The sequence below is a fragment of the Phyllopteryx taeniolatus genome, chromosome 11, assembly GCF_024500385.1.
Source record: "Phyllopteryx taeniolatus isolate TA_2022b chromosome 11, UOR_Ptae_1.2, whole genome shotgun sequence".
Classification (NCBI taxonomy): Eukaryota; Metazoa; Chordata; class Actinopteri; order Syngnathiformes; family Syngnathidae; genus Phyllopteryx; species Phyllopteryx taeniolatus.
Window position 1 is genome coordinate 23,574,077 of NC_084512.1, and position 21,753 is coordinate 23,595,829.

Below are 21,753 nucleotides of genomic sequence, written 5' to 3' on the forward strand. Positions count from 1 at the left end.
CCCACTCCCCCCAAGCATTCGTATTGTCACTGCCTGAACACATTCTGATCATTTCCAATGGGGCAAAACATTGTGAATTATTTCGAAACGTATACATTTGACTAGTTCATCATCTTAGCTTGCCTAGAAGGGAGCATAATTATGTAAAAAAAAATGTCTGACATTAGCCCAGTCGCTCCAATGACTGTTTTGGAAACACACCTATGACGAAGCTTAAAACGTGTAACCTTATTCTTGTATTTAACACACAAATCTGTCGTTAGAGATAAAGTTATTTTAAAATAGATGACGTCTTTTGGAAGCGTTGTCACGTCACCTTCCTCCTTTTTCAAAACAATTAAGATGGCGGCGCACACGAGATGGGCAATGTGGAACTGGCTCCGGACGGCGAAAAATACAACTTTTATTCGGTTGGAACTTTCTACCACATAAATGTATCACTTCGCGAGCATTTGTATGCGGCCAGTGTGATGAATGTGTTTAATTAAACGCGTCGTTTACGTGCGGTAACGAGCATAGCTAACTCCTTAGCAAGCTGCTACAAGCAGCTTTTGTAATTGAAACGTCCTTTCGCGTTCAGTTTGTGTCGATAACCATCAATTGGTTTAGCTGGTAGTTGGAATAACGTCACTATCTCCCCTGAGCGTGTGACTGTCAGTCAAGGTTAAAATGACATCGGCTTCGAAGCTTAAATCGCATGTATAAACGAACTGCTACTGTCGCGTAGCTAAACAAACAAGACTTCTTTGAGCCCTTTTCTTCATATTAATGAGTATAAATAATGTGCGTTAAGATTTCCAGAGAAGACTGGTATTTCATACCACACCCAGATTCAGAGGAGAGTCCTTTCTGAACCCCCGACCAGAAGCACACACGTCTCAAGTGAGAATCTATTGTTTGGCCAGTTTCCTCAGCTGAAACCTAACTTGACCCTCCTGATTTCCCAGTAAGACGGGTATCCATCCAGACTGAAGACACCCCAAACCCAAGAAGCTTGAAGTTTCTCCCAGATAAACCGGTTTTAGGACGCGGGACGCTGGATTTCCCGTCACAGAGCTCAACGGACTGTTCATCTTTAGCCAGGTTGAGAAATAAATCCATTTTACCAACACAGAATATTGTCAGATTACGCCCACTGCTGTTCTTGCGTTTGACTGTTGTATATTCAACAAACCTGACTGACAGCAGGGTCGCCTTGCTGTCCCATAATTGTTGACTTAATCACATTCCATTGCGCAACAATGAAATGACAACATCCCTGCCCCCAACAGAGACCTCTTTGAAATCGAAGGAGTGAAAAGTGTCTTCTTTGGCCCGGACTTCATCACCGTCACTAAAGTAAGCATGACGTCAGCTTTTCGCGCATGCTGGACATTTTGTAATATAGTGGTGCCTTGAGATACAAGTGACCGGACTTAGGAGTTTTTCAAGATACGAGCTGTTGTTGGACAGTTTTTTTTAATTAATTTTTTTTTAGCTTTGGCCTGTGAGCAAAAATTGGGGATTCAGATGTGGCCAGTGAGCTCAACTCACTTCACAACAAGCAGCAGTTTGCTAGGTAGTGAGCAATTATTCAAAGATAGCTATTTAATGCCACTTCCAGTTGAAGTTTCCCAGCAAACAAAACCAAATGTCAATTACGTGTTGTGTATTTAAAGCATCCACATAACTGCTAGTCTGCTAGCTTGATGCTAACACAACATGGGAAACGCCAGTGATGGGTAGATGAGGCCAAGTGACGCGTTGCGATACATTGGGCAAAGTGTATCGAGACTGTGTTGCTCAATACGGACACCTGATGGATCTTAAATATCATTGCATGCAACTTATACAATATTAATTAGATTACTATATATTTTATTATTTACATCTGAAGCTAAATTGAAAATATCATTGGTATCTTTAAGATTTACAGTCAATAAATAGTGTGAACCTGTCATAACATGAAAATACGAGTGAAATATATCTAAATATATATATATATATATACACACACACCAAAACGGTCCTACATGCCGTAAGCCTTTCTTTTTCTTTTGGGCTCCATGTCACAATGGTTTGAAGGGAAGACGTTTGCTTTTTAAAAGACAAGACAAAAAGAATTGAATCAAGTCAATTAATACTAGTTCCAATGACAGATTTTGTTTTCACTTAAAACAAGACATTTTGTCCCTAAAATAAGTGGGAAAAAAGGGAGAGTGGGGGCGGGAACAGATTTATGGCATTTACATTCAACGGGAATGTACATTTCTGATTCAAGTATTTGGATTGAGGAGGGTGGGCACAAAAATGAAACTCCTATCTCAATGCGCCACTGCGTTGAGAGCGTTAATAACCCTGCGGTGTCCTCAACAGATAGACGAGGACTTGGAGTGGACGGACATCAAGCGCAATGCCCTGGAGGCCATGGCGAAATTCTTTGAGAGTGGCGACCCCATCACAACAGGAGAAGTGCACCCAGAAAGTAGTAAGTATATGACAAAATCATGAGATGATAACCTATGGATCTGATTCAAACGTTGACCTCGCTATATGCAGGTGTCTCTGAGGATGACGACGAAGTGGTCTTGATGATTAAGGAGCTTCTCGACACCAGAATCAGGTAATGAGTTCAGATGAGGAAATTACGTATATTTAGAAATTGGTGTATGTCTATAGGTAGTTGAGCACATTTGTTGACTGTAACGAAAATGTAGTTGATTCATTCCAGGCTAGACGAAACCTTTATTAACTGTACAGGTAACATTTTGAAAACTCCCGACAGGCATTTAATGGAGAGGGAAAGTGTTTGCAGAACATTACTACCACTCAGCGGGGTTTTAATACATATTGTTGGAATTCATAAAGCCTGCTCATATTGAAAGAATTGCATTGCTCTTATTAAACTAAGCAGGCAGGTCTATTTCCTAAAAAAAAAAAACGTTTAAATGCGGATGTCTCATCTTTCAATTGAATTATTTATAATAATAATTTAAGTGAAATGTGTGGCAAGACTTATGAAAACCTAGTTGGATGTTAAGACGTCAGTAATGACAGTTTATTTCTCTGAAAAGTGTCGTATTTGTGTGAAACTTAGGCCATGTTCAAGAAAAATGTTAGTGCAAATCAAGGGTTACCAAAGTCGTACTAAAACATTTTGGCAGATTTTTGAGCGCCGTGCACCGCATAAAATTGGTTCGAGGTCAGTAAGCACAACCACAATTAATACATAAGGCGCACCTGATTATAATGGCGCACTGTCGATTTTTGAGAAAATTAAAGGATTTTAAGTGCGCCTTATAGTCCGAAAAATACGGTGCTTGTACTACTACGCAATACTCAAGTTTCAAAAGTGGTATCGGCGTAGCCATAAAATTCTAATTAATTAGGCAGCTATTTAAAAAAAGAAAACATGATTAAATGAAAAAAAAACATGGTTAAATCTATGTGAAATTATTTTACAAATGTATTTGTATTTGATTATTCCCCAATTATTGAATTAGGAACATGAAAAAATACAATTTAATTATTCAATGTTGGGGCGGGGGGCTAAATGAATGCAACAAATATTACAGGACTCCTATTTGTCAATTTCTCTTCTCATCCACACAGACCGACGGTGCAGGAGGACGGCGGGGACGTGGTCTTCAAGGGCTTCGTGGACGGCACGGTGCAGCTGAAGCTGGTGGGCTCCTGCACGGGATGCCCCAGCTCCACAGTGACCCTGAAGAACGGCATTCAGAACATGATGCAGTTCTACATTCCCGAAGTAAAGGCGGTGGAACAGGTGACTGTAAATTGACATTATTTAGGTAGATATGATGGGTAAGTTATAGTATATACTGTAACAGTACTTACTATTTTAACCTCTTTTGTTCCCCTGTAGGTGGAAGATGAAGTGGACGAAGTCAACGCCAAGGTTTTCTCAGCGCTAGAACGCAAATTACAAGAGTAATTATGAAGTTGGTTGACCGATGTGCTAATTGATCATCTCCCCGCTTCACAAAGAAGAAAAAGGAGAGAAAGCAATGTTGCTGTGTGTTTACCTGTGCTCGCTACTTAAGAGTTGACATGATCCTTTTCACTTTTCTCCACAGAAATCTTATCACATCAAGCTAAGGATGCTAATGTGCTGTGAAAAGTCCCATTTTTGCATAATGTAGTCAGGAAAGACAAAAAAAAAAAGGTCAATTTTGTTAAGTGGCGCCTGCGATCCTGCAAATGTTATATTTATTTTCACTGTAAAAATACTGTATTTTGTAAAGCTTTTGCACGTTGGTGTCATGCAGATTGAAGATGATACAATGCCTGATTTCATAATGGAACAGATCTATTTGGAAATTAGCGGAAGTAGGAGCATACACACTAAAAAGAACATTTGCAATTAACAGTATTGTAATAATTCCTCATGTCCACTGCATCCCAATAAAGTTCACAGTCTAATATGACATTGTAATCGAACCTAAAGAAAAGCCCCCCCCAACGCCCCTCCCTGCTTTTTCCCTCATTTTGGGAGCATTATGAGTCAGAATTGATTTTAGTTCAAAGGTCACATTCATTCCAATTTAATCTCGAGTGAGCTGAACCAGTATATTTGTGGCTTAAAAAACAATAAATATTACATTTTTCCCCCATTGTTTTAGTGCAAATAATTACAAGTACATTCAGAAAATATTCACATTTATAGATGATCTTGTCGCAAATGATAATCTGGAATTTCTTAAAAATGATTGCAATTTCAACAGTTGTAGGAATATGTTTATTTTTTTTGTTCAGTTTACACATCAAACTGGATCTGTACATGTACTGTTGATGAAACAACTGTTAAGATCTAAAAATTACTTTAAATTTACATGAATTTATGCAAAGTGGTAACTAATCAGAAAGTGTACAGATATCCACTGACTTTGCAAATGTACACGAAAAAATACAAGTTGTGGCAGTGCATGAAATATGAAATAAAAAAAAAAAGGGTTCCACCAAACCAACCAATGTTGAATGACATATTGCAATATTCCATGTCTTAAAATATTTCTACTGGATGTTTTTTTATTTTCACAGAACTGTAGTGCTTGACTACTTATGATGATTTATGGACAAGATTAAGTCGCGATGGTTTGTTATTTAAAAAAAAATGTATAAAATACTGTACTGTACTCTTAAAATAGCTCTTGGTTACGCGCATGCGCAGTTCTTGCACGGCCGGCGGGGTACGGTGGACAACGGTAAGGCGACGATGATACTCGTTCAAAATAATAATTACCCCGATATTTACTCGTTACACATCGCTCGAGGTCAAAACGACGTGTTATTTAACCGGGCTCGTTAACGTGGGTACGTCGCGCGTGCTGGTGACAAGCAGTCAGCTGCTAGTGTCAGCAAAACGTTAGCCGAGGCCTCCATAACAAATCTCGCACGAGGCGGCTTCTCTGCCTGCGAAGCTAATGCTAACGCTAACGCTAATTGTTCTCCTCGCGGCCCGTGTGGCGTTTGTCTAAAATGAATAGCGGCTCTGAACTTAAATGTAGTTGTTGGGAACAAGATGCAACTGTAAGGGAGCCGCGGCGACTTAAGCACGCAAACGCGTCTCTGCAATGGCAACGTGGAATTGATGACATTTTAAAAGTGGCTAAGCGGTAGCTCGATAGCTTTCGGGATTTGCTGTGTCAGCACAAGCTATTTCAAAAAAAAAAAAAAAAAAAAAAAGTCTTATTATTCATTTACTATAACTGCCTAATATGGCAAATTAAGTCAGTACATTCTGGTGAAGCAACCTTTACTCCCTCATTATAGTCGCTTAGCGGGCAGAACGAATGCTATATTAAAGCCTTTCAGAGCCGACGTGACTTGATGATCATATATTACGTGATTTACGTATAATGTCAAATTAAAGGTTGAAATATGTCGCACTCGCAATGTAAAGTTGCCCTTGACCCGCGTGCTCACGTTGTTTGCTTTCTGCTTAAAAATGTGCAGCTCACTATTAGTGCATGCGATGTCTGCTTGACTGCCTCTAAAAATAAACAAGAGAGTGAGTAGTTTAGAGACTCTTTATTTGTCATTAGCAGGCCTTTGAGTAGTATTTTTTTCATTCGTTGCATTTTTGTTGTTGCATTTATTTATTAATTTTTAAAATGTACTTATTGTTTTTTTTTTTTTAGATACAAGCAACAAGCCGGCCAGTGGTGACGAGCTTTCATCCGAGTGAGTCATGGCCCAGTTTGGGGGACAGAAAAATCCGCCCTGGGCGACTCAGTTTGCAGCCACCGCCGTCTCGCAACCGGGCCACACGGGCCACACAGCCCAGTCTCTTGACATCAACTTGCACTGTGAGTATTGTCAACATGTTTTTGTTACACTGGGACCCCAAAAGTTCAAGTTGAAACCATCACGTGTGACATCACATATGCATTTATCACCTCAAAAGGGCACCGGTGGTTTGCAAACAGATGGAGACAATATCCCTTTTGTCTACAGTATTGAACAATGCAGGAAAATGCAACGGTGATAGTTGCACAGCCTGAATTATTCTACGCCAAAAACACGAGTGGCATTCTCTACAGCTTTGGCTCCATCTGAAGTGCGCCGTCAAGTATTTTATTATTTTTTTCTTTCAAAAATTTGTTTCCGCCTTCCCGCAGCTCTCGGTGTGCAGCAGCCTTCCCTCCTGGGAGCCTCCCCCGCCGTCTACTCCCAGCAGTCGGCCTTGGCCGCCGCCTCTCTCGGCAACCAATCTGCCGCCAGCTATCAGCTGTCTCAGCAGACGGCCGCTCTGCAGCAGCAGGCCGCCGCCGCAGCCGCCGCCGCCGCTGCCGCCGCCGCACTGCAGCAGGTTGGTCAAAGCACAGGAAGCGGGTAGCAGATATGTGTGTATCACACGGCACACTTGTGTTTTATCTGCCGCGCGCGCGTGTGTGTGTAGTCACAGATCAATTCGGCCCTGCAGCAGTATCAGCAGCAGCAGCAGCAGCAGCAGCAGCCTCCCCCACAGCAACCGCCACAGCAGACATTGTACAGTGTACCTCATCAGGTGAAGCATTGTCTTTGGTCACACTCAACACACTGAACGTGACAGTTAACAAGTACAAGTCGTGCACTGAATTGCGAAGCATTCCCTATCTAGTGAGTTTGCCATTTTGCCGTGCTGTTCGAATCTGTAGTCAGTATAGGTTATCCCCTATCTAGCGCTGTTGAAATAGGAGGGATTTACAAATCATAATGTTCTAAGCAATAAGACACAACACAAAATATTTGATTATAAGAGGGTTTTTTCCAGACATAGTGTTCTAAGTAATAAGACACAACACATAATATTGAACCAACACCTGTCACGACCCGACCACATCCGATCACGTCCTTGGTTCAGGCGCCCTTCCATCGGATGATGCTGAGTCTTCTTTTTGAAGGCGAGACATCTAAAATTGTCCATTATACTAATGCAAGCTAAGCAAATAAATGATAACTTCTACAATTTATCTAACAGTATCCCACAATGCATCTTGAAAAGTAGTGAACACCCAATGGTCACTTGAAAAGCATTATCTCATGATGCATTGCGCCGATACAGAAAGAGAGAGTAACTTCTCACAACACAGGACACAGTGTTTATTTGCAGCATAGAACAGAATGGTATTAGAAATGATCTACTTCTGCAATATTTATTAATGGAAGGTCCACCAGCTGACGTTGATCCGATACATTGTCATTTTGCAACAGCAGTGACATAATTAACGACAAAATGAGAAGTGTTCAAAAACATTTTTTTCATTTGACTGATAAGTGAATTCTATAGTCCACTATAGAGAAATGAGGGAGTAGGGAATGAGCGAATGATTCTGAACAACGCAGCGAGTCTATCTCTAATATTCACTTTTACAGTAGTAGTCACATTTACAGTAACAGTAAATATTTGTATAAGAACACTTATTGGCATGACGACGCATTCTTACAGCGCTGTGCAAAGTACAGTACTTCATTGTTCGTAACACTGAAATGTAAGTAAGCCAAGGAGCTACTGTCGTTGATTATACTTATCCCTAATTAATCAATAATGTTAAAAAAATGTTAACCCCATTTTCTTGTTCCAGCTTCCACAGCCGCAACCGGCACTCCTATCACAGGTAACCCGCAATAATCTGCAATGCAGCGCTAATAGCTTTTCATTTGTGCCGAAGAATACAAATGCCTCTCCTCGCCATCCCTCAGCCTCCAGTGGCTTTGCCCACCAGCCTGAGCCTGTCCAATCCCCAGCAGACGGCCCAGATCACCGTGTCCTACCCGACGCCGCGCTCGAGCCACCAGCAGCAGCCGCAGAAGCAACGCGTCTTCACCGGCGTTGTCAACAAGTTGCACGACACCTTCGGCTTTGTGGACGAAGATGTCTTCTTTCAACTAAGGTGAATGGGAGCACGTGCTCTTAAGTGGGTTTATGGTCTGTATTGATTGTCTGTCAATCACGAACGCCCCTGTTAGCAAATCAGTTTGCGAACCAAATTTTCACACAAATATTGCTTCAGTTGTGCTTTCTCCTGCATAGTGTAAATGAGCACTGTCGTTTGCTCATTTTTTTCCCCATGTATTTCACATACAGCTATGCATTTAAAAAAAAAAAAAAAAAAAGTAATTTTATTTTTAGCTCTCACTATGACGTCCAAGTAAAAATGCAAGTGCTTTTGCTGTTTGGAAGGAAATTGTATTGCTTCATTATTGCACTTGCATTTTTAATCAGTTTGCAAAATTTATGGTACTCCATAAGTTGTTTCTTTAGTTTAATTCTGCTTTTCTTCCTGTCCTGACATTTGAGAATAACTGTTGTCATTTTCCCTGCTCCAGCGCCGTTAAAGGGAAGACACCGCAAGTGGGCGACAGGGTGCTGGTGGAGGCCGTGTACAACGCCAACCTGCCCTTCAAGTGGAACGCCCAGCGCGTCCAGACCTTACCTCAGCTCGCAAACCAGTCGGTGAGCGCGTTCGCAGTTTGTACATGCAGCTGATTGTGTGAAATGCGTGAAGATTCATCCCTTTCAGTTCGGGCCTTAACGATTTTCATTGAATAAGAGTTGAACCCTGCAAGTCCTAACATGTTTTTAGTTTTTTTTTTTTTCTCCAGATTAGACTTTATTCACCCCCCCCCTGCTGCCGGTTGACTGTTGTGTTCTCAATCCCCTCCCCAGCATCAGCAGCAGCCTCAGCCTTTACCTCAAGCTTCCCCACAGCTGGGCAGCCTTTACAATGACCCCGGCATACAGCTGCGCTACTCTGACATGCACCCCGCAGTGGACGGCAGACAAAATGTAACCACTTAGACCATAAATCACACACTTTCTTTCGTCGTGTGACATATTACTTTTGCTTCCATTTTTAACTTGAACCATAATCACAGATCTCTTCTCGACAGTATTTGCTTTTGCAGTTTAACATCGACATTGATTTCTCTCCTTTTACCTCTTGTGGTTTTTTCCTAGAGTCATCCTCCGCCTCCCAACATGATGAAGGCTCCCCCCATACTTCAGTCCCTACCTCCTCCGACCACGTTCAGTGTTCCGCCCTCGGCTCCTCCTCCTTCCTTACTGCAGGCCCAGCTGTCTGCCGCCTCACTTGGCCCCCTCCTCCAAAACCCCCCTCAGCCTCTGCTGCCGCAGCCGCCTCCCAAAGGTAAGAGAAAAGTTCACCAGTTTAGGCTCACCCCTATAAAAAGCAATCCAATTTGGCAGTAAAACTGCCGAAACCAATATGACATTGTTCTCTAGATGTGTTTCCAGGTGGTCTGCTTCAGCCCCCGGTGAGACTCATGCAACAACCGCAGCCGGTGAGACGGATTGAGCCTCCTCCACGTTTCCCTCCTCGCAACGATCGGCCCCCTGAGCTCATCCTCCGCAGTAAAGAGGATCGCAGGTCATTGTGGATAATCAAACTATATAGACCTTTTTCACCATGAAGTCACACATTTCCTAGTGGCAGAAGACAGGGCTTTCCACTAGAAAAGAACCCCTAGCGTGTCATTTGAACAAGGCAGAGCAATTGAGAAAACAGAGAAAATGGTTTGAATGTCCCCCCCCCCCCCTCCACCACCACACACACACACACACCTCCATAGTTTGAGTGGAGATGTCAGTTGAGGTAACCTTCTTGGAAGGGTGATGGAACGCTGGCCTTGATTTAGATTTCAACTGAAAAGTTGCTTCAAAAACAAATGTGGCAATTCAGGTCATTGAGACACTGGCTAACGGACTTCTCTTTTTCTCAAACGGATTGCACAGACATGCTCATTTGACAGTGAAGTGGATAGCGCGTTGTCGTCTACAAGCAGGGTCGCCATTATGTTTTGCAAAATTACACAAAAGACAACTGAACATTTTACACACCTGTGAGGAAAATGTCTTTCACAGTCCTGATCACGGATGTGTGGTTGACTGTCCCAATAGAAGCGGCGACTACGCCACTTCCACTTCTGCTGGATTTGTTCATTTTTATTTTGTCAGGAAATAGAAAAAACCTGAAACCTTTATGGAATATCTGGCGATCCAACCCAGAGCACAAGTTTTTGTCATTGTTTTCACTCACGTTCTGCCACCTGGAAGTACCCTGTTGTTTACAAACAAAAAAATGTCTATGAAATGGTAACAGGTGGTGCTTGTCACTTTCTCAAGCGGCTCTCCTCTCGCTTCTTTAGCCGAGACCGAGAGCGTGAGCGCAGGCGATCCAGAGAGCGCTCCCCCGTGCGTAAACGCTCCCGAGAGCGCTCCCCGAGGCGAGAGCGCTCACCGCGGCGTCCTCGCAGGGTGGTCCCTCGCTACACGGTGCAGTTTTCCAAGTTCAGTTTGGACACGTGAGTCGAACACTGTTGCACCGGATCACAGCAGGAGCTTTAGCATCGGAGGATGTAACTCGTGCCTCTTTTCTCGTTCCCAGTTCAAGCTGTGACATGATGGAGCTGAGGCGACGCTATCAGAGTCTGTATATTCCCAGCGACTTCTTTGGCGCTGCCTTTACTTGGGTGGACGGCTTCCCCCTGACCCGACCCTTTCAGTTCAGCAATGTGTGTAACTTCCACATATTGCACAAGGAGGTGGATCCTTTTGTTAAAAATACAGCTGTGCTGGATCCGCCTGATGCCAATCACACGTACAGCGCTAAGGTAGGCTTAACAAAACCTTTTCACCGTGACAGTTTTAGGCAGTGTGATTGAATTGGATATATCTGTTTTTTTTGCCCTAGGTGATGCTGCTGGCTAACCCAAGTTTAGAGGAGTTATATCACAAGTCATGTGCCCTTGCAGAAGATACCCAGGAGGTCAGAGATTCCTTCCAGCATCCCGCAAGACTTATCAAGGTAGATGTCGCTCTTCTCCGTGTGGAATAAGATCAAATGATGTCATCGTCTATGGTTTTGGAGTGTGGCTTAAATGATTCATCAAATTGATTATTAAAAAAAAAAAAAAAAAAAAAAAAAAAGGTTGAATCAGAGTCTCTGACTCTAACTTTCGCAGTGATAATTTTTCCACTTGACTGTTAACTGCTGCACACGCACCACTCCTTGTAGGAATAAGTTGACGCAATGATGGCAAGCCAGTGCGTAAAAGAGAGTAAGTTTGGGATCACTTCGCAATCATGCCAACAGGATAACAAAATGCATTGTGCCTACTGCAAACAACAAACATACCACAGCAGCACCTCTGCGATTGCTGACACAAGATACCGACGTTAGCTAATTTTAATATAGCCTACCACTATGGCCACCTTTTTAAAGCCACACACACTCAAAGTCACAAATATTATCGTGTGGATCGTGACGGTGGCCCCAAGTGGACCACAATGATCTGTGTAATAACACAAAATCAATATTTATCCAATTAATCGATGGGATAATTGGTAGATTCTAGAAATATTCTATAGATGCAGCCTTATTTTGGAGGGTAAGATTGTTGCTGCAGATGACCTTTTGATTCATCTCATTAGCGTCATCACTCATCTCTGTACTCTTGTCTGCTTTTTCGCCTTCAGTTTTTAGTGGGAATGAGAGGCAAAGACGAGGCCATGGCCATCGGTGGCCACTGGTCTCCCTCTCTGGATGGAGCCGAGCCAGAAAAGGATCCCTCCGTCCTCATTAAGACAGCTATACGCTGTTGCAAGGCGCTCACAAGCATAGATCTGAGTCTGTGCACTCAGTGGTAAGAGCTCTTCTTCTTGTCATTCGTCATTTTGTTGTTCAAGTGCGAAACGCAATGATCTGAATATGCTTCATGCTGTTCATTTATTACCACTGACGTACAATCATTTATTGTATTGCCCTTTCTGTGTTGTCATCTTTGCTGTCTTTTTCTGTCACACTGTTTAAATTGACACGTACACATTTCACCGTGATGACAAAGCAAACACGGGACTGTGGCTGGAAGCAGTAGCCTGGACCAGATGACACTGCCACCACTTTTGTTTTATTTTTGTGCTCCTCTGTTCTCTCTGTTTAAATACGATCTATTTATTGAACTGGCTTCTATGTTCATTTTTTATTTTTTGCGCATTCCAATGGCAAATAGGTTAAAGGCAGAGCTCTCTAATGTAGGGCTGGGTGGGAGGCTATATAGGCTGTGATTTATATCATGTTATTTGTTTGTCAACCTTCTCAAACTGGCTCCCGTCACCATGACAACCATTGGAAAGCAGCAGACCAGGCCCTTCTGTGTGTTTTGTGTGGGGGAGGGGGTGACCGTAATGACCTTTATAAGGTCCTTCGGTGACTCCAAAGGGGAGGGGGGTGAAGGCAGTGGTAGCTAAAGGTTTGCCCTAGCCAGGCTTGCCTGTTATGCTTTGCCCTGACCAGAATGTTTCTTTCCAATGCACCCTCTTCCTTTGCGACAGGTATCGTTTTGCAGAGATTCGCTATCACCGGCCGGAGGAGACCCACAAGGGGCGGACAGTCCCCGCTCATGTGGAGACAGTGGTTTTGTTTCTTCCGGATGTTTGGCATTGTCTTCCTACCCGCTCAGAGTGGGAGGCGCTGTCACGGCGACTCCGGGAGCAGCTGGCTGAGAAGCTGTCGGCCGAGCGAAAGGAGGCGGATGGAGAACAGGCACTGAACCGCTAATCCCTCTCTTCTCATTTCCGCTTCTCACAGGAAGGCACAGGAATTACAAAAAATAAATCACACACAGCTCACATCACGTACAAAACACATGTACACGGAGTTTACGACTCCAGCCAATCTCACCTAGGCGTCCTCTGTTTACTCCTCCACCTATCCCCTTCCTCTTCTCCTCCATCCCACCATCAGCACTCAGCCCCTCCCCCCACATCCAGCAGACACACAGTGGAAGCAGTGAGACTAGCTTGTGTTTGTGTATGCCCTTTGCAACTGGTAAAACAGCGTCCAGCTTGTCTAATGTACTGCTAATCTGGGTCTAATCTTTTTTTTTTTTTTTTTTTTTTTTTATTTGTTTCTGCTCTTTGCTGATCATTCCAAACAATCTTTGATCTTTAATCTGAGATGATTCCCTAAATTTGAACCAGTGATTGCTTTTGAACGCTGGCTTGTGGAACTCGATTACTGCTGGAATCTGTGGAGTCAGTTGCATGCCGATAATGTTTGCTGTAGAAATGTCTTATTTTCGTATGATTTCTTACACCAATTTGATTGTGAAAGGAGAACCTCCCCCCCCCCCCCCCAAATCGAGTGTTCCTTGTCTGTTCTTCTTGTTGGCTTCTATATTTTACATTTGGACTACATGTAGAGTTTGGCGCTTCCAGGGCAGTTGGTTGCACTGAATGTCACGTCACATGTAGTTCCTTAAAGCCCCCATAATTGGCGAAGCCAGTAGTTGTTAGGGCCACCCCGACCCTCACCCCGTTTGGAGACCAGATCTCCCGATGGTACAGATACACCTCATTGAAATTTTTATTTTTAAAACTTTTTTTTTTTTTTACCTTTTTTTTTTTGTGTTCCACAGATTGATTGGTTGGCTGATTGATTGGCAGCTGGTTGTTAAAGAGCTAGAGAGCTTCCCTGTGTACCCCTCAGTAGCAGTGGACTTAAAACACAGTCGAGCTCACTAGAACAAGAGTTTTTATTTTTTTGGTTTGCTTTTTTTGTTTGTTTTTGTTGTTTTTTGTTTTCTTTGTTGAGAAGACATTTGTGATCTTGCGCGGATCAACTTGGTAGCTTATGTGGATCACAAGCGACGTGCTGACTTTGTCCTGTCCCTCCTCTTTCTCCCTCGCTCTTTCTCTGACTCGACTTTCTCTCAAGGAGGAAGAGGAGAAGGATGGTGACGAATCCAAGGACGTCTGCACCCCCACTCACTGGACCAAACTTGATCCGAAGTCGATGAAGGTAATATTCAAGCGCACATGCTGTCATTGAGGTTGAATTTGTTATACGTGCAAATAATGCCCTATTTTAGGAAATTGGGGTCAATCCAGTATATACGCAACCTTCTGCATATGGCAGAAACGGGTCAAAACACTTCCTCCAGGTTCAGGTGAATGAAGAAGGGGATCGGATCAAAGCAACCGTAGGAACTTTTAAATGGCTACAATATCTTTTTTTGAACATTATAAAATAATTTTTAATTATTATGATTATTTGTTTTAACACAAGATGTCACCACAGAGGCATCAAAGATTACAATATTGAATGCTTGCTTTGTTCGTGTTTACGTACTGCTATATCATATTTGTATAAATAAATGATACACATATATTTAGCTTTTGTCCCGCAGACACCAGCCATAAAGAATACAAAATGTTAGTTTGGCTTCAAACATTCATGTAATCAAACCGTAGTCATGCTCACTAGTGTAGCATTTACAGGAAGTCAGCTATCCTGTTTTGTTTTCTAAAGCCACAGTAAATATTAAAGCTGTTATAATTTAGTGACGTACGTAAGAATCCATTTTAACCTCATAATAACCACCTCTTTGCCGTGAGTAAAGTACTGCTGAGCGTGTAAATGAATAAAAGATTCCACTTCGAGGTTACGAACGACATGCACTCGCGTAGTTACTGCTTAACTGTTTTCATTTGATTTCCTTATATACTATCAAAAAGGGATCATAATTTGACCTTGAAACTTTTGACTGCACGTTTTGCACTGCTTGCTGTTGGCTAATGAGGAGCCTGGATCAAAGTGCCATGTGTGCGCGATTGACCTTCCTCCTCTCAAGCTCTTCCTCCTCTCTGGATTTCTTCGCCGCCGGCTCATCGACGTCCTCGTCTTTCTCCTTCTTTATGTCCCGCTTTTCGGCCTCCTCCTTCTCGACCTCGTGACGTCTACCGACATTTACTGTAATTAGGACTTATTGAGTTAATGAAGTAGTTTGCGCAGCGGCAAAAGACTACATCCCGTAGCACAAGAAGGCACACTGTTACTGCCGTACTAAAGAGATATCGAACAGTGCAGGACAGCTAAATGGGTAAATACTCGAGAGCCCACGGTCGGATGGATTTCAGTTGCACATTGCAAGCTACACTCTGTGTCAGACCTCCAGCTGGACAATGGTCTGCCTCAATTTGAGCTTTGCTACACTAAAGCCCAGTTCCACCACATTCAGCATTCTTGCTTGTGTGACTGCTGTGACAGGTTGACTGGGTACATTGCCTCCCCATGTTACTTGGGACTAGGGACCCTCGGTTTATGGTGGGCCCAGTCAGACATATCAATGGTACGAGCGGCGTCTAATGAACTACTTTGCACAAGAAGGTAAACGCCAATAACTTCGTACTTACTGTTTTGAATGTTGTAAAGGGATTCCATAGCAAAAAAAAAAAAAAAAAAAAAATCGACCACTGTTCGGAACACCAACAACTTGAATGTTCGGGGCCTCGTACGTTCACCTACCGCTGGATAATGGCTTTCAAGTGACTGACTACATTTTGGATCTAACTTGCCTAACAGGTGAACGACCTGCGCAAGGAGCTTGACTGTCGCACGCTGAGCTCCAAGGGTTTAAAGTCGCAGCTGATCGCCCGACTCACCAAGCAGCTGAAGGTGGAGGAGCAGGTGGAAGAGTCCAAGGAGCCTGAGAAACCGGAAATTAAACCTCCCGAGGAAGAAGAGCCGTGTCGCACCGAGGAGGACAAAGAGGTACACAAGACATTTGACTGCTAAGTGTGGGAAATCGTGCTAAGAAAAAGTTCTCATCACAAAATTATCCAACTCTTATCGTTCCCTTCTCTTCCAGGAGGAGGAAAAGAAGAGGCAAGAGGAGCTGGAGCGCCAGCGCCGGGAAAGACGCTACATCCTACCCGATGAGCCCACCATCCTCGTTCACCCCAATTGGGCCGCCAAGAACGGCAAATTTGACTGCAGTGTGATGTCCTTAAGTGTGCTGTTGGACTACAGGCTGGAGGACAATAAGGAAACCTCCTTTGAGGTGAGAATTGCAAACAGATGTCTTGACAGTGAAACCCCGCGTAGGCTTTGTTTTGGCATTTGCCAATTCTGGCCCAAGCCTTTGTGGTGTCATGGGACTATGTTGCGAGGAGGAATGGTTTCTGCCATCTTTAGCAAAGGTAGGCAATCCCAAACTTTTTGGGGGTCGGCATCAATTACTCGCAGATTTTCGCTATTTGCGGTGAATAACGGCTTCATTATATTGCGACCGTAGAGACTGTTTGTGTCTGTCTCAAGAGCGGCCATCTTGTCCTCCAGGTTTCCCTCTTCGCCGAGCTGTTCAATGAGATGCTCCAGAGAGATTTCGGTTACCGCATATACAAAGCCCTTGCCGCTATTCCCGCCAAGGATGAAAAGAAGGAAAAGGAGAAAAAGGCCAAAAAAGAGGTTGAGAAGAAGGAGGCCGAAAAGCGGGACACAAAGAAAGAGAAAGACGAGGACGTCGATGAGCCGGCAGCGAAGAAATCCAGAGAGGAGGAAGAGGTTGAGAGGAGGAAGGTCAGTCGCGCACATCTGGCACTTTGATCCAGGCTTTTGTTTTAATCACGCGCTTTGCATACACGAGCAGAGCGATGACAAGGTTGTGAAGAAGGAAGAGTCGCGTGATGAGGAGGAGAACGAAGACGCTCACAGCACGGCCAACGGAGACGAGTATGACCCCATGGAGGCCGAAGACGCAGATGAAGATGACGACGATGATGGTAATGCTGTATTTGTTCATATTGTCGTCGGAAAGCCAGCAAGTATTTGAATATCTCATTTCAAATCGTGGCCAATGTTGAGAAATCATGCACCACTCTGAAGCTGTGATGGATTCCAGTTCCACTTTCTCTGAGGCTTTTTTCCGTTGAAATGATTTACTCTGACGTCACATTTGATATGTTTACGTATTTCAATTTGTCTCCTAGACAAGAACGATGAGGACGAGAGAGACAAAAGAGATCGCAAAGATGATCGCAAATCGCCAAAAGACAAGAGTATCAAGGACAAGGTAGGCTGCTACATAAAAGAAGAAAGCAAGAACACTCAAAAGTCCGTGTGAGGCGGTCCTTTTTCCAGGTTTTTAATATTAAAGCAGTAACTACCACATAAATATGAGCGGCAAAATGTCTCAACTCGCACTAATGTCCATCTTCATTGTACATAAATGTAAGATTGTATGTAAATAAATAGTTTTTTCACATTGATTGTCATCTAAAAGCTAGTGTTTTTTTTTTTTTAAATACCTCATTAAAATAGTGGCAAATGATGAGAAATCAGGCGCCACTCTGAAGCTGTGATGGATTCCAGTTCCACTTTCTCTGTGGCTTTTTCCGCTGGAATTCCATTTAAACATGCTGGTTTGGGGGAAGATTCATCTCATTCAGATGCCAAGTACTGCTTTTGTTACCATGCCGACTAACTCGGTGAAACCTTTCTGACCCTTCGAGCTATTTATTTATTTTTCCAAACGTAGTGATTTTTATTATATTTACATATAGATATTTGTTTGTCTTATTGGAGATTCTTGAGCCTCCAGAGGGAATGCTCACCCCTCTGTGTTGTCCAGGCTGCAAATAAATATTGCTTGCGCAAAGCCACCACACATAGTGATGAACAGATCAAACTTGTAAGCCAAGGTATCACTGCACTGTATTATTTTCCATTACACGGCCCCTTTTAAGTAACGATGATGACTGTCGCAGTAAAGATACAGTACGGCGGTTTGTTTTGCCAGCAGGATAAGAAGCAGATGGTGACACACAACAAGGAGTTGCTGATGGCTTTTGTTTACTTTGACCAAAGTCACTGGGGCTACCTGCTGGAGAAAGATTTGGAGGAAATCTTGTACACGCTGGGGCTGCACCTTTCACGCGCTCAGGTGAGCAGAAGTCCTTTCTCAGTCTGGTCACTACAAACACTCTCGAGTGTGTCATTCCAATGGAGCCTTTGTCTGTTTCAGATAAAGAAACTGCTGAACAAGCCGGTTGTGAGAGAGTCGTGTTATTACCGCAAACTAACCGATAGGCCAAAGGATGAGGCTGATTTCTCCCCCGCTGAAGCACAAATGGAAAGCCTTTTAGGTGAGCCAATGGGTGACGCTCACTGCACAAGAGCTATTAAAAACACCAAATATGAACCCCGTTTTCTTCCTCTCAGGCAACAGAGAGCTGATTCCTGCTCCGAAGTCGTGTGCTCGGTCAGAAACCAGCGAGTCCAGTAATCTGATTGTGTACAACGGAGCCATGGTGGACATTGGCAGCCTGATGCAGAAGCTGGAGAAGTGCGAGAAGGCACGAGAGGAGATCGAACAGAAGCTCATGGTGCAGGATGCCAAAATGGGTAAATACTTAATGCGTGTTTGAATTGTTTTTCATCTCACATGTTGCAAGCTACACTCTGTGTCAGACCTCCAGCTGGACTATATGGTTGGACACAATTTGAGCTTTGCTACACTAAAGCCCAGTTCCACCACATTCAGCGTTCTTGTCGTCTGACTGCTGGAGAGGTGGACTGGCACATTGCCTACCTTTTGTCACTTGGTAATGAAGACCGATTCAAAATGCTTGTAAACTATAAGACTCAAAGATGTCAGTGTTATCTTTCGAAATAGTTCAAAGTTCATGTTAGCATTTGAGCTATTTTCCTTCAAGGGCATAAAGTCAAATCCTCACTGAGGATCCTATCTGCCTTTGGTTTTTCTTTTCTCAGGATGCCATCTTGTCATATGTTAGCATGCCAACTGTTAGCAGTTTAGCAATAGTCGTTCAGAATTGGACCACTGTAAAGACTTTCCATTTTGTTACAAATAGTTCTACAAAGGCAAGCCTAACACTCAATGAATCATTCACAAATGGGGGTAATATTTGCAACAGATTTATAATTTCTGCTGGAAGTTTTCTAGTGATACAACTTATAGCTGTTATCAATTAAAAAGTTGGTTTTCTAAAATATGCCCCTGTTAACGCTCCTGCCAGAGGAAGACGCCAAGGTGAAAGCGCAACTGGAACAAGACAACGGGTCCTTGTCAAAGCAGCTGGATGAGACGAAAAGCACCCTGAGGCAGACTGAGAAGACGTTGAAGGACGCCGAGGAGCAGAAGAGCATCTACCACGAACAGTTCACCAAGACCTGCAAGACCCTAACAGACACGGTCAAAGGGCTGAGCGCAGTGATGAGAAAGGTAGTAGCCAGTAAAATCAAATTAGACGAGAATTTTAAAAAGTACTGGAAATTGCCAGAAAGAATTGGAATTTTCATGCACCTGTACTTTATGTTGTTAAGTACAGTAACAAATGATTTGTACTCCGTTACATTCAAAGACCGGTAGCAACGAGCGCAACAACTGATATGCAAAAAGCGGACGCGTTGTCATTTGTTGTTCTTTCCCCCTCAGGCTCAAGACGGAAATGACGATGAAGAAACTGCGCCGCTTCAAGTGAACGGCGCCGATGAGCAAGCCGCCTCTTAAATCCGGGGTTAGGGAACCTGCTGCCTGCGGGCCACATACGACAGTGGCCTGCCATGCAATGCTAAAAACAAATAAAACCTCAGAGGAACTAATAGGAAAAGCCCCGGAAATATTAGACCCACAAGTATTTGTCCTGTTTGTTTGATTGTTGACACGAAAAGTCCCCCCCCCCCCCCCCCCCCCCTACATTTTGCATGGCCCATGGTGGGAAAAGGTTGTCTACTGCTGTCCTAACACTCGTTTTCTTCAAGTGTAAATATTCACTAAAGCTACTTTAACCGTTTGGACCATGTCTCAACTCCCTATGTGGGTTTATTCTCAATTTAGTTCTTTTTTTTTTTTGACCGCTCTGTACATATTTTTTATTTTTACAACGCTTTATCATCACTTTCTAACTTTTTTTTTTTTTTTTTTTTTGGCCATCATTCTGTTGTCCCAGTTTTGTGTGACAGTTGTACTATTGAGAGATTTAGTTTTTTTCCTTCTAGGTAAGACCGATGCTATTTATGTTCCAGAGAATTCCTAATGAACTATATTTAAAAGACGAAAACTTCGGATGGACGACTATGAGATTCATTCTGACTTGTATAAAAGACTTCATCCACTGTTCAAAACTGTGTTGAATAGAATAAACACAAACCGTTTGTTTTTGTATTTCCTTGAATTGATTTACGTTTTGGGTGTTCCTTCCTCCACTGTTGGAAACATAAACCAATCCGGTAAGCTCAATGAATGTGTAATGTAACAAAATGCATTAGTAGGGTTCTACGATGCAGCCTTTGTTTTTGCTCATGTATGTTATACACTTAGAAAAGCTTTCAAAGTGTATGCCGAGGTTTTGAAAAGTATTCTGTTGCGTATGCAACTTGTGTTGCTTTATCTTGTCGTAACGCCACTTCTCACCAGCAGGGAGAGCCTTGAGCTCAATTTGTGACATGCGTGGGGCCACTTTTGACATATTTTTATCTGAGGATCTGTTGACAGATTTGTTTCAACACGCAGCATCGAAGGGTTAAGAATGTGACCCGTGACTGAAAGTGCTCCTGGCTGGATTCTTTGCATGAGGTGCCCTTCAGCGAGGCATCAAAAAGCCTCCCGGGTACTGGAAAGCCTTCGTGTGCCACTTCGGGTGAGTGCCTGCCACCTATTGGTTCTCTTCTTCTGGTTATTACCTTTTGAGTTCTTGAAGAATTCTGTCAAAAGGTTAGATTTATAGTGGCACCTCCCTCCAATTGCCAGTCACTCACAGACCACATAAGACCCAACAATCATTCCCAACTATGGGCTATTTAGGGTCTTCAATGAAGATAACATTTATGTTTTTGACATGGGGAGAACGTGCAAACTCCAGCCAGAGGTTCGAACCCCCGAACCTTGAACTGTTAGGCACACGTGCATACCGCTATACACAGTGCAGCCCCAACTATAATAAAAATGATCATTTTCATAGTTGTTGGCTGTAAAGCATTCCGTTACATGCTATAAACAGGTGCATCTCAATAAAGTAGAATACAACAGGAGTTTGTTTTATTTCAGCATTGCAATTCCAAAAGTGATCAATTATACGGATTCATTCATCACGAGAAAATACTTTTAAGAAGGGCAATTCCAAACTCATCTCCCATATTAGAATCGTTTTGACTGTCTGATGTAACATCCCAATTTCTTGGAGTTTGTTCGTCTTTTCACTAATACAGTTATTGAGGTGCACCTTTTAGAAACATCTGCTTGGTTAAAATATTGTCCTGAGCAGCCAGACCCTTAAACATTTGAAATCCTGTTCAGTCGCAATCATCACACGTTCCCTCTTTGCCGTCAATGGTACTCTACTGTGGTGGCATCACAGAAAAAGCCAAATAAAAAGCTCAACGGAATGAATCCTATGTCACTGATGGTGTAGTGGTCCACTCGCCTGACTTTGGTGCAGGCAGCGTGGGT

At 43.1% G+C, this 21,753-nt stretch overlaps 2 protein-coding genes across 5 annotated transcripts; both read left to right on the forward strand.

Moving 5' to 3' along the window:
* Positions 1-268: 268 nt before the first annotated feature.
* zgc:110319 (uncharacterized protein LOC796111 homolog) lies at positions 269-4,608 on the forward strand. 2 transcript variants are annotated; one of them, XM_061789566.1, is made up of 8 exons: positions 269-410; positions 794-882; positions 948-1,083; positions 1,272-1,338; positions 2,356-2,467; positions 2,539-2,602; positions 3,592-3,766; positions 3,866-4,608. In XM_061789566.1, the coding sequence occupies exons 1-8, from the start codon at positions 286-288 to the stop codon at positions 3,932-3,934; spliced, it is 837 nt and encodes a 278-aa protein (XP_061645550.1). In that variant the 5' UTR covers positions 269-285; the 3' UTR covers positions 3,935-4,608. The 2 variants fall into 2 exon arrangements, with proteins under 2 accessions (XP_061645550.1, XP_061645551.1); XM_061789567.1 differs by lacking the exons at positions 794-882; positions 948-1,083 and having other exon boundaries at positions 322-410.
* Positions 4,609-5,141: 533 nt separating this feature from the next.
* On the forward strand, positions 5,142-20,469 carry ccar1 (cell division cycle and apoptosis regulator 1). Of its 3 annotated transcripts, none has more exons than XM_061789563.1 (26): positions 5,142-5,204; positions 6,141-6,308; positions 6,621-6,811; positions 6,902-7,009; positions 8,067-8,099; positions 8,185-8,375; positions 8,812-8,938; positions 9,152-9,271; positions 9,443-9,632; positions 9,728-9,872; positions 10,651-10,806; positions 10,890-11,115; positions 11,196-11,309; positions 11,981-12,147; positions 12,836-13,046; positions 14,220-14,303; positions 15,867-16,055; positions 16,153-16,344; positions 16,623-16,862; positions 16,933-17,065; positions 17,273-17,355; positions 18,082-18,225; positions 18,307-18,427; positions 18,504-18,686; positions 19,322-19,527; positions 19,741-20,469. In XM_061789563.1, the coding sequence occupies exons 2-26, from the start codon at positions 6,191-6,193 to the stop codon at positions 19,813-19,815; spliced, it is 3,747 nt and encodes a 1,248-aa protein (XP_061645547.1). In that variant the 5' UTR covers positions 5,142-5,204; positions 6,141-6,190; the 3' UTR covers positions 19,816-20,469. The 3 variants fall into 3 exon arrangements, with proteins under 3 accessions (XP_061645547.1, XP_061645548.1, XP_061645549.1); XM_061789564.1 differs by having other exon boundaries at positions 18,085-18,225; XM_061789565.1 differs by having other exon boundaries at positions 9,740-9,872.
* The last annotated feature ends 1,284 nt before the right edge of the window (positions 20,470-21,753 follow it).

What these genes read in the sequence shown, in the direction of transcription:
- zgc:110319 (XM_061789566.1), top strand. Translation starts at nt 286, where the DNA reads ATGACGTCTTTTGGAAGCGTTGTCACGTCACCTTCCTCCTTTTTCAAA. An exon ending in AAAAATACAACTTTTATTCG is followed by an intron (nt 411 to 793) that starts GTTGGAACTTTC and finishes ATGTGCGTTAAG; the next exon opens with ATTTCCAGAGAAGACTGGTA. An exon ending in AGAAGTGCACCCAGAAAGTA is followed by an intron (nt 2,468 to 2,538) that starts GTAAGTATATGA and finishes CGCTATATGCAG; the next exon opens with GTGTCTCTGAGGATGACGAC.
- ccar1 (XM_061789563.1), top strand. Translation starts at nt 6,191, where the DNA reads ATGGCCCAGTTTGGGGGACAGAAAAATCCGCCCTGGGCGACTCAGTTT. An exon ending in GCCGCAGCCGCCTCCCAAAG is followed by an intron (nt 9,633 to 9,727) that starts GTAAGAGAAAAG and finishes ATTGTTCTCTAG; the next exon opens with ATGTGTTTCCAGGTGGTCTG. An exon ending in TGAGCGCAGTGATGAGAAAG is followed by an intron (nt 19,528 to 19,740) that starts GTAGTAGCCAGT and finishes TTTCCCCCTCAG; the next exon opens with GCTCAAGACGGAAATGACGA.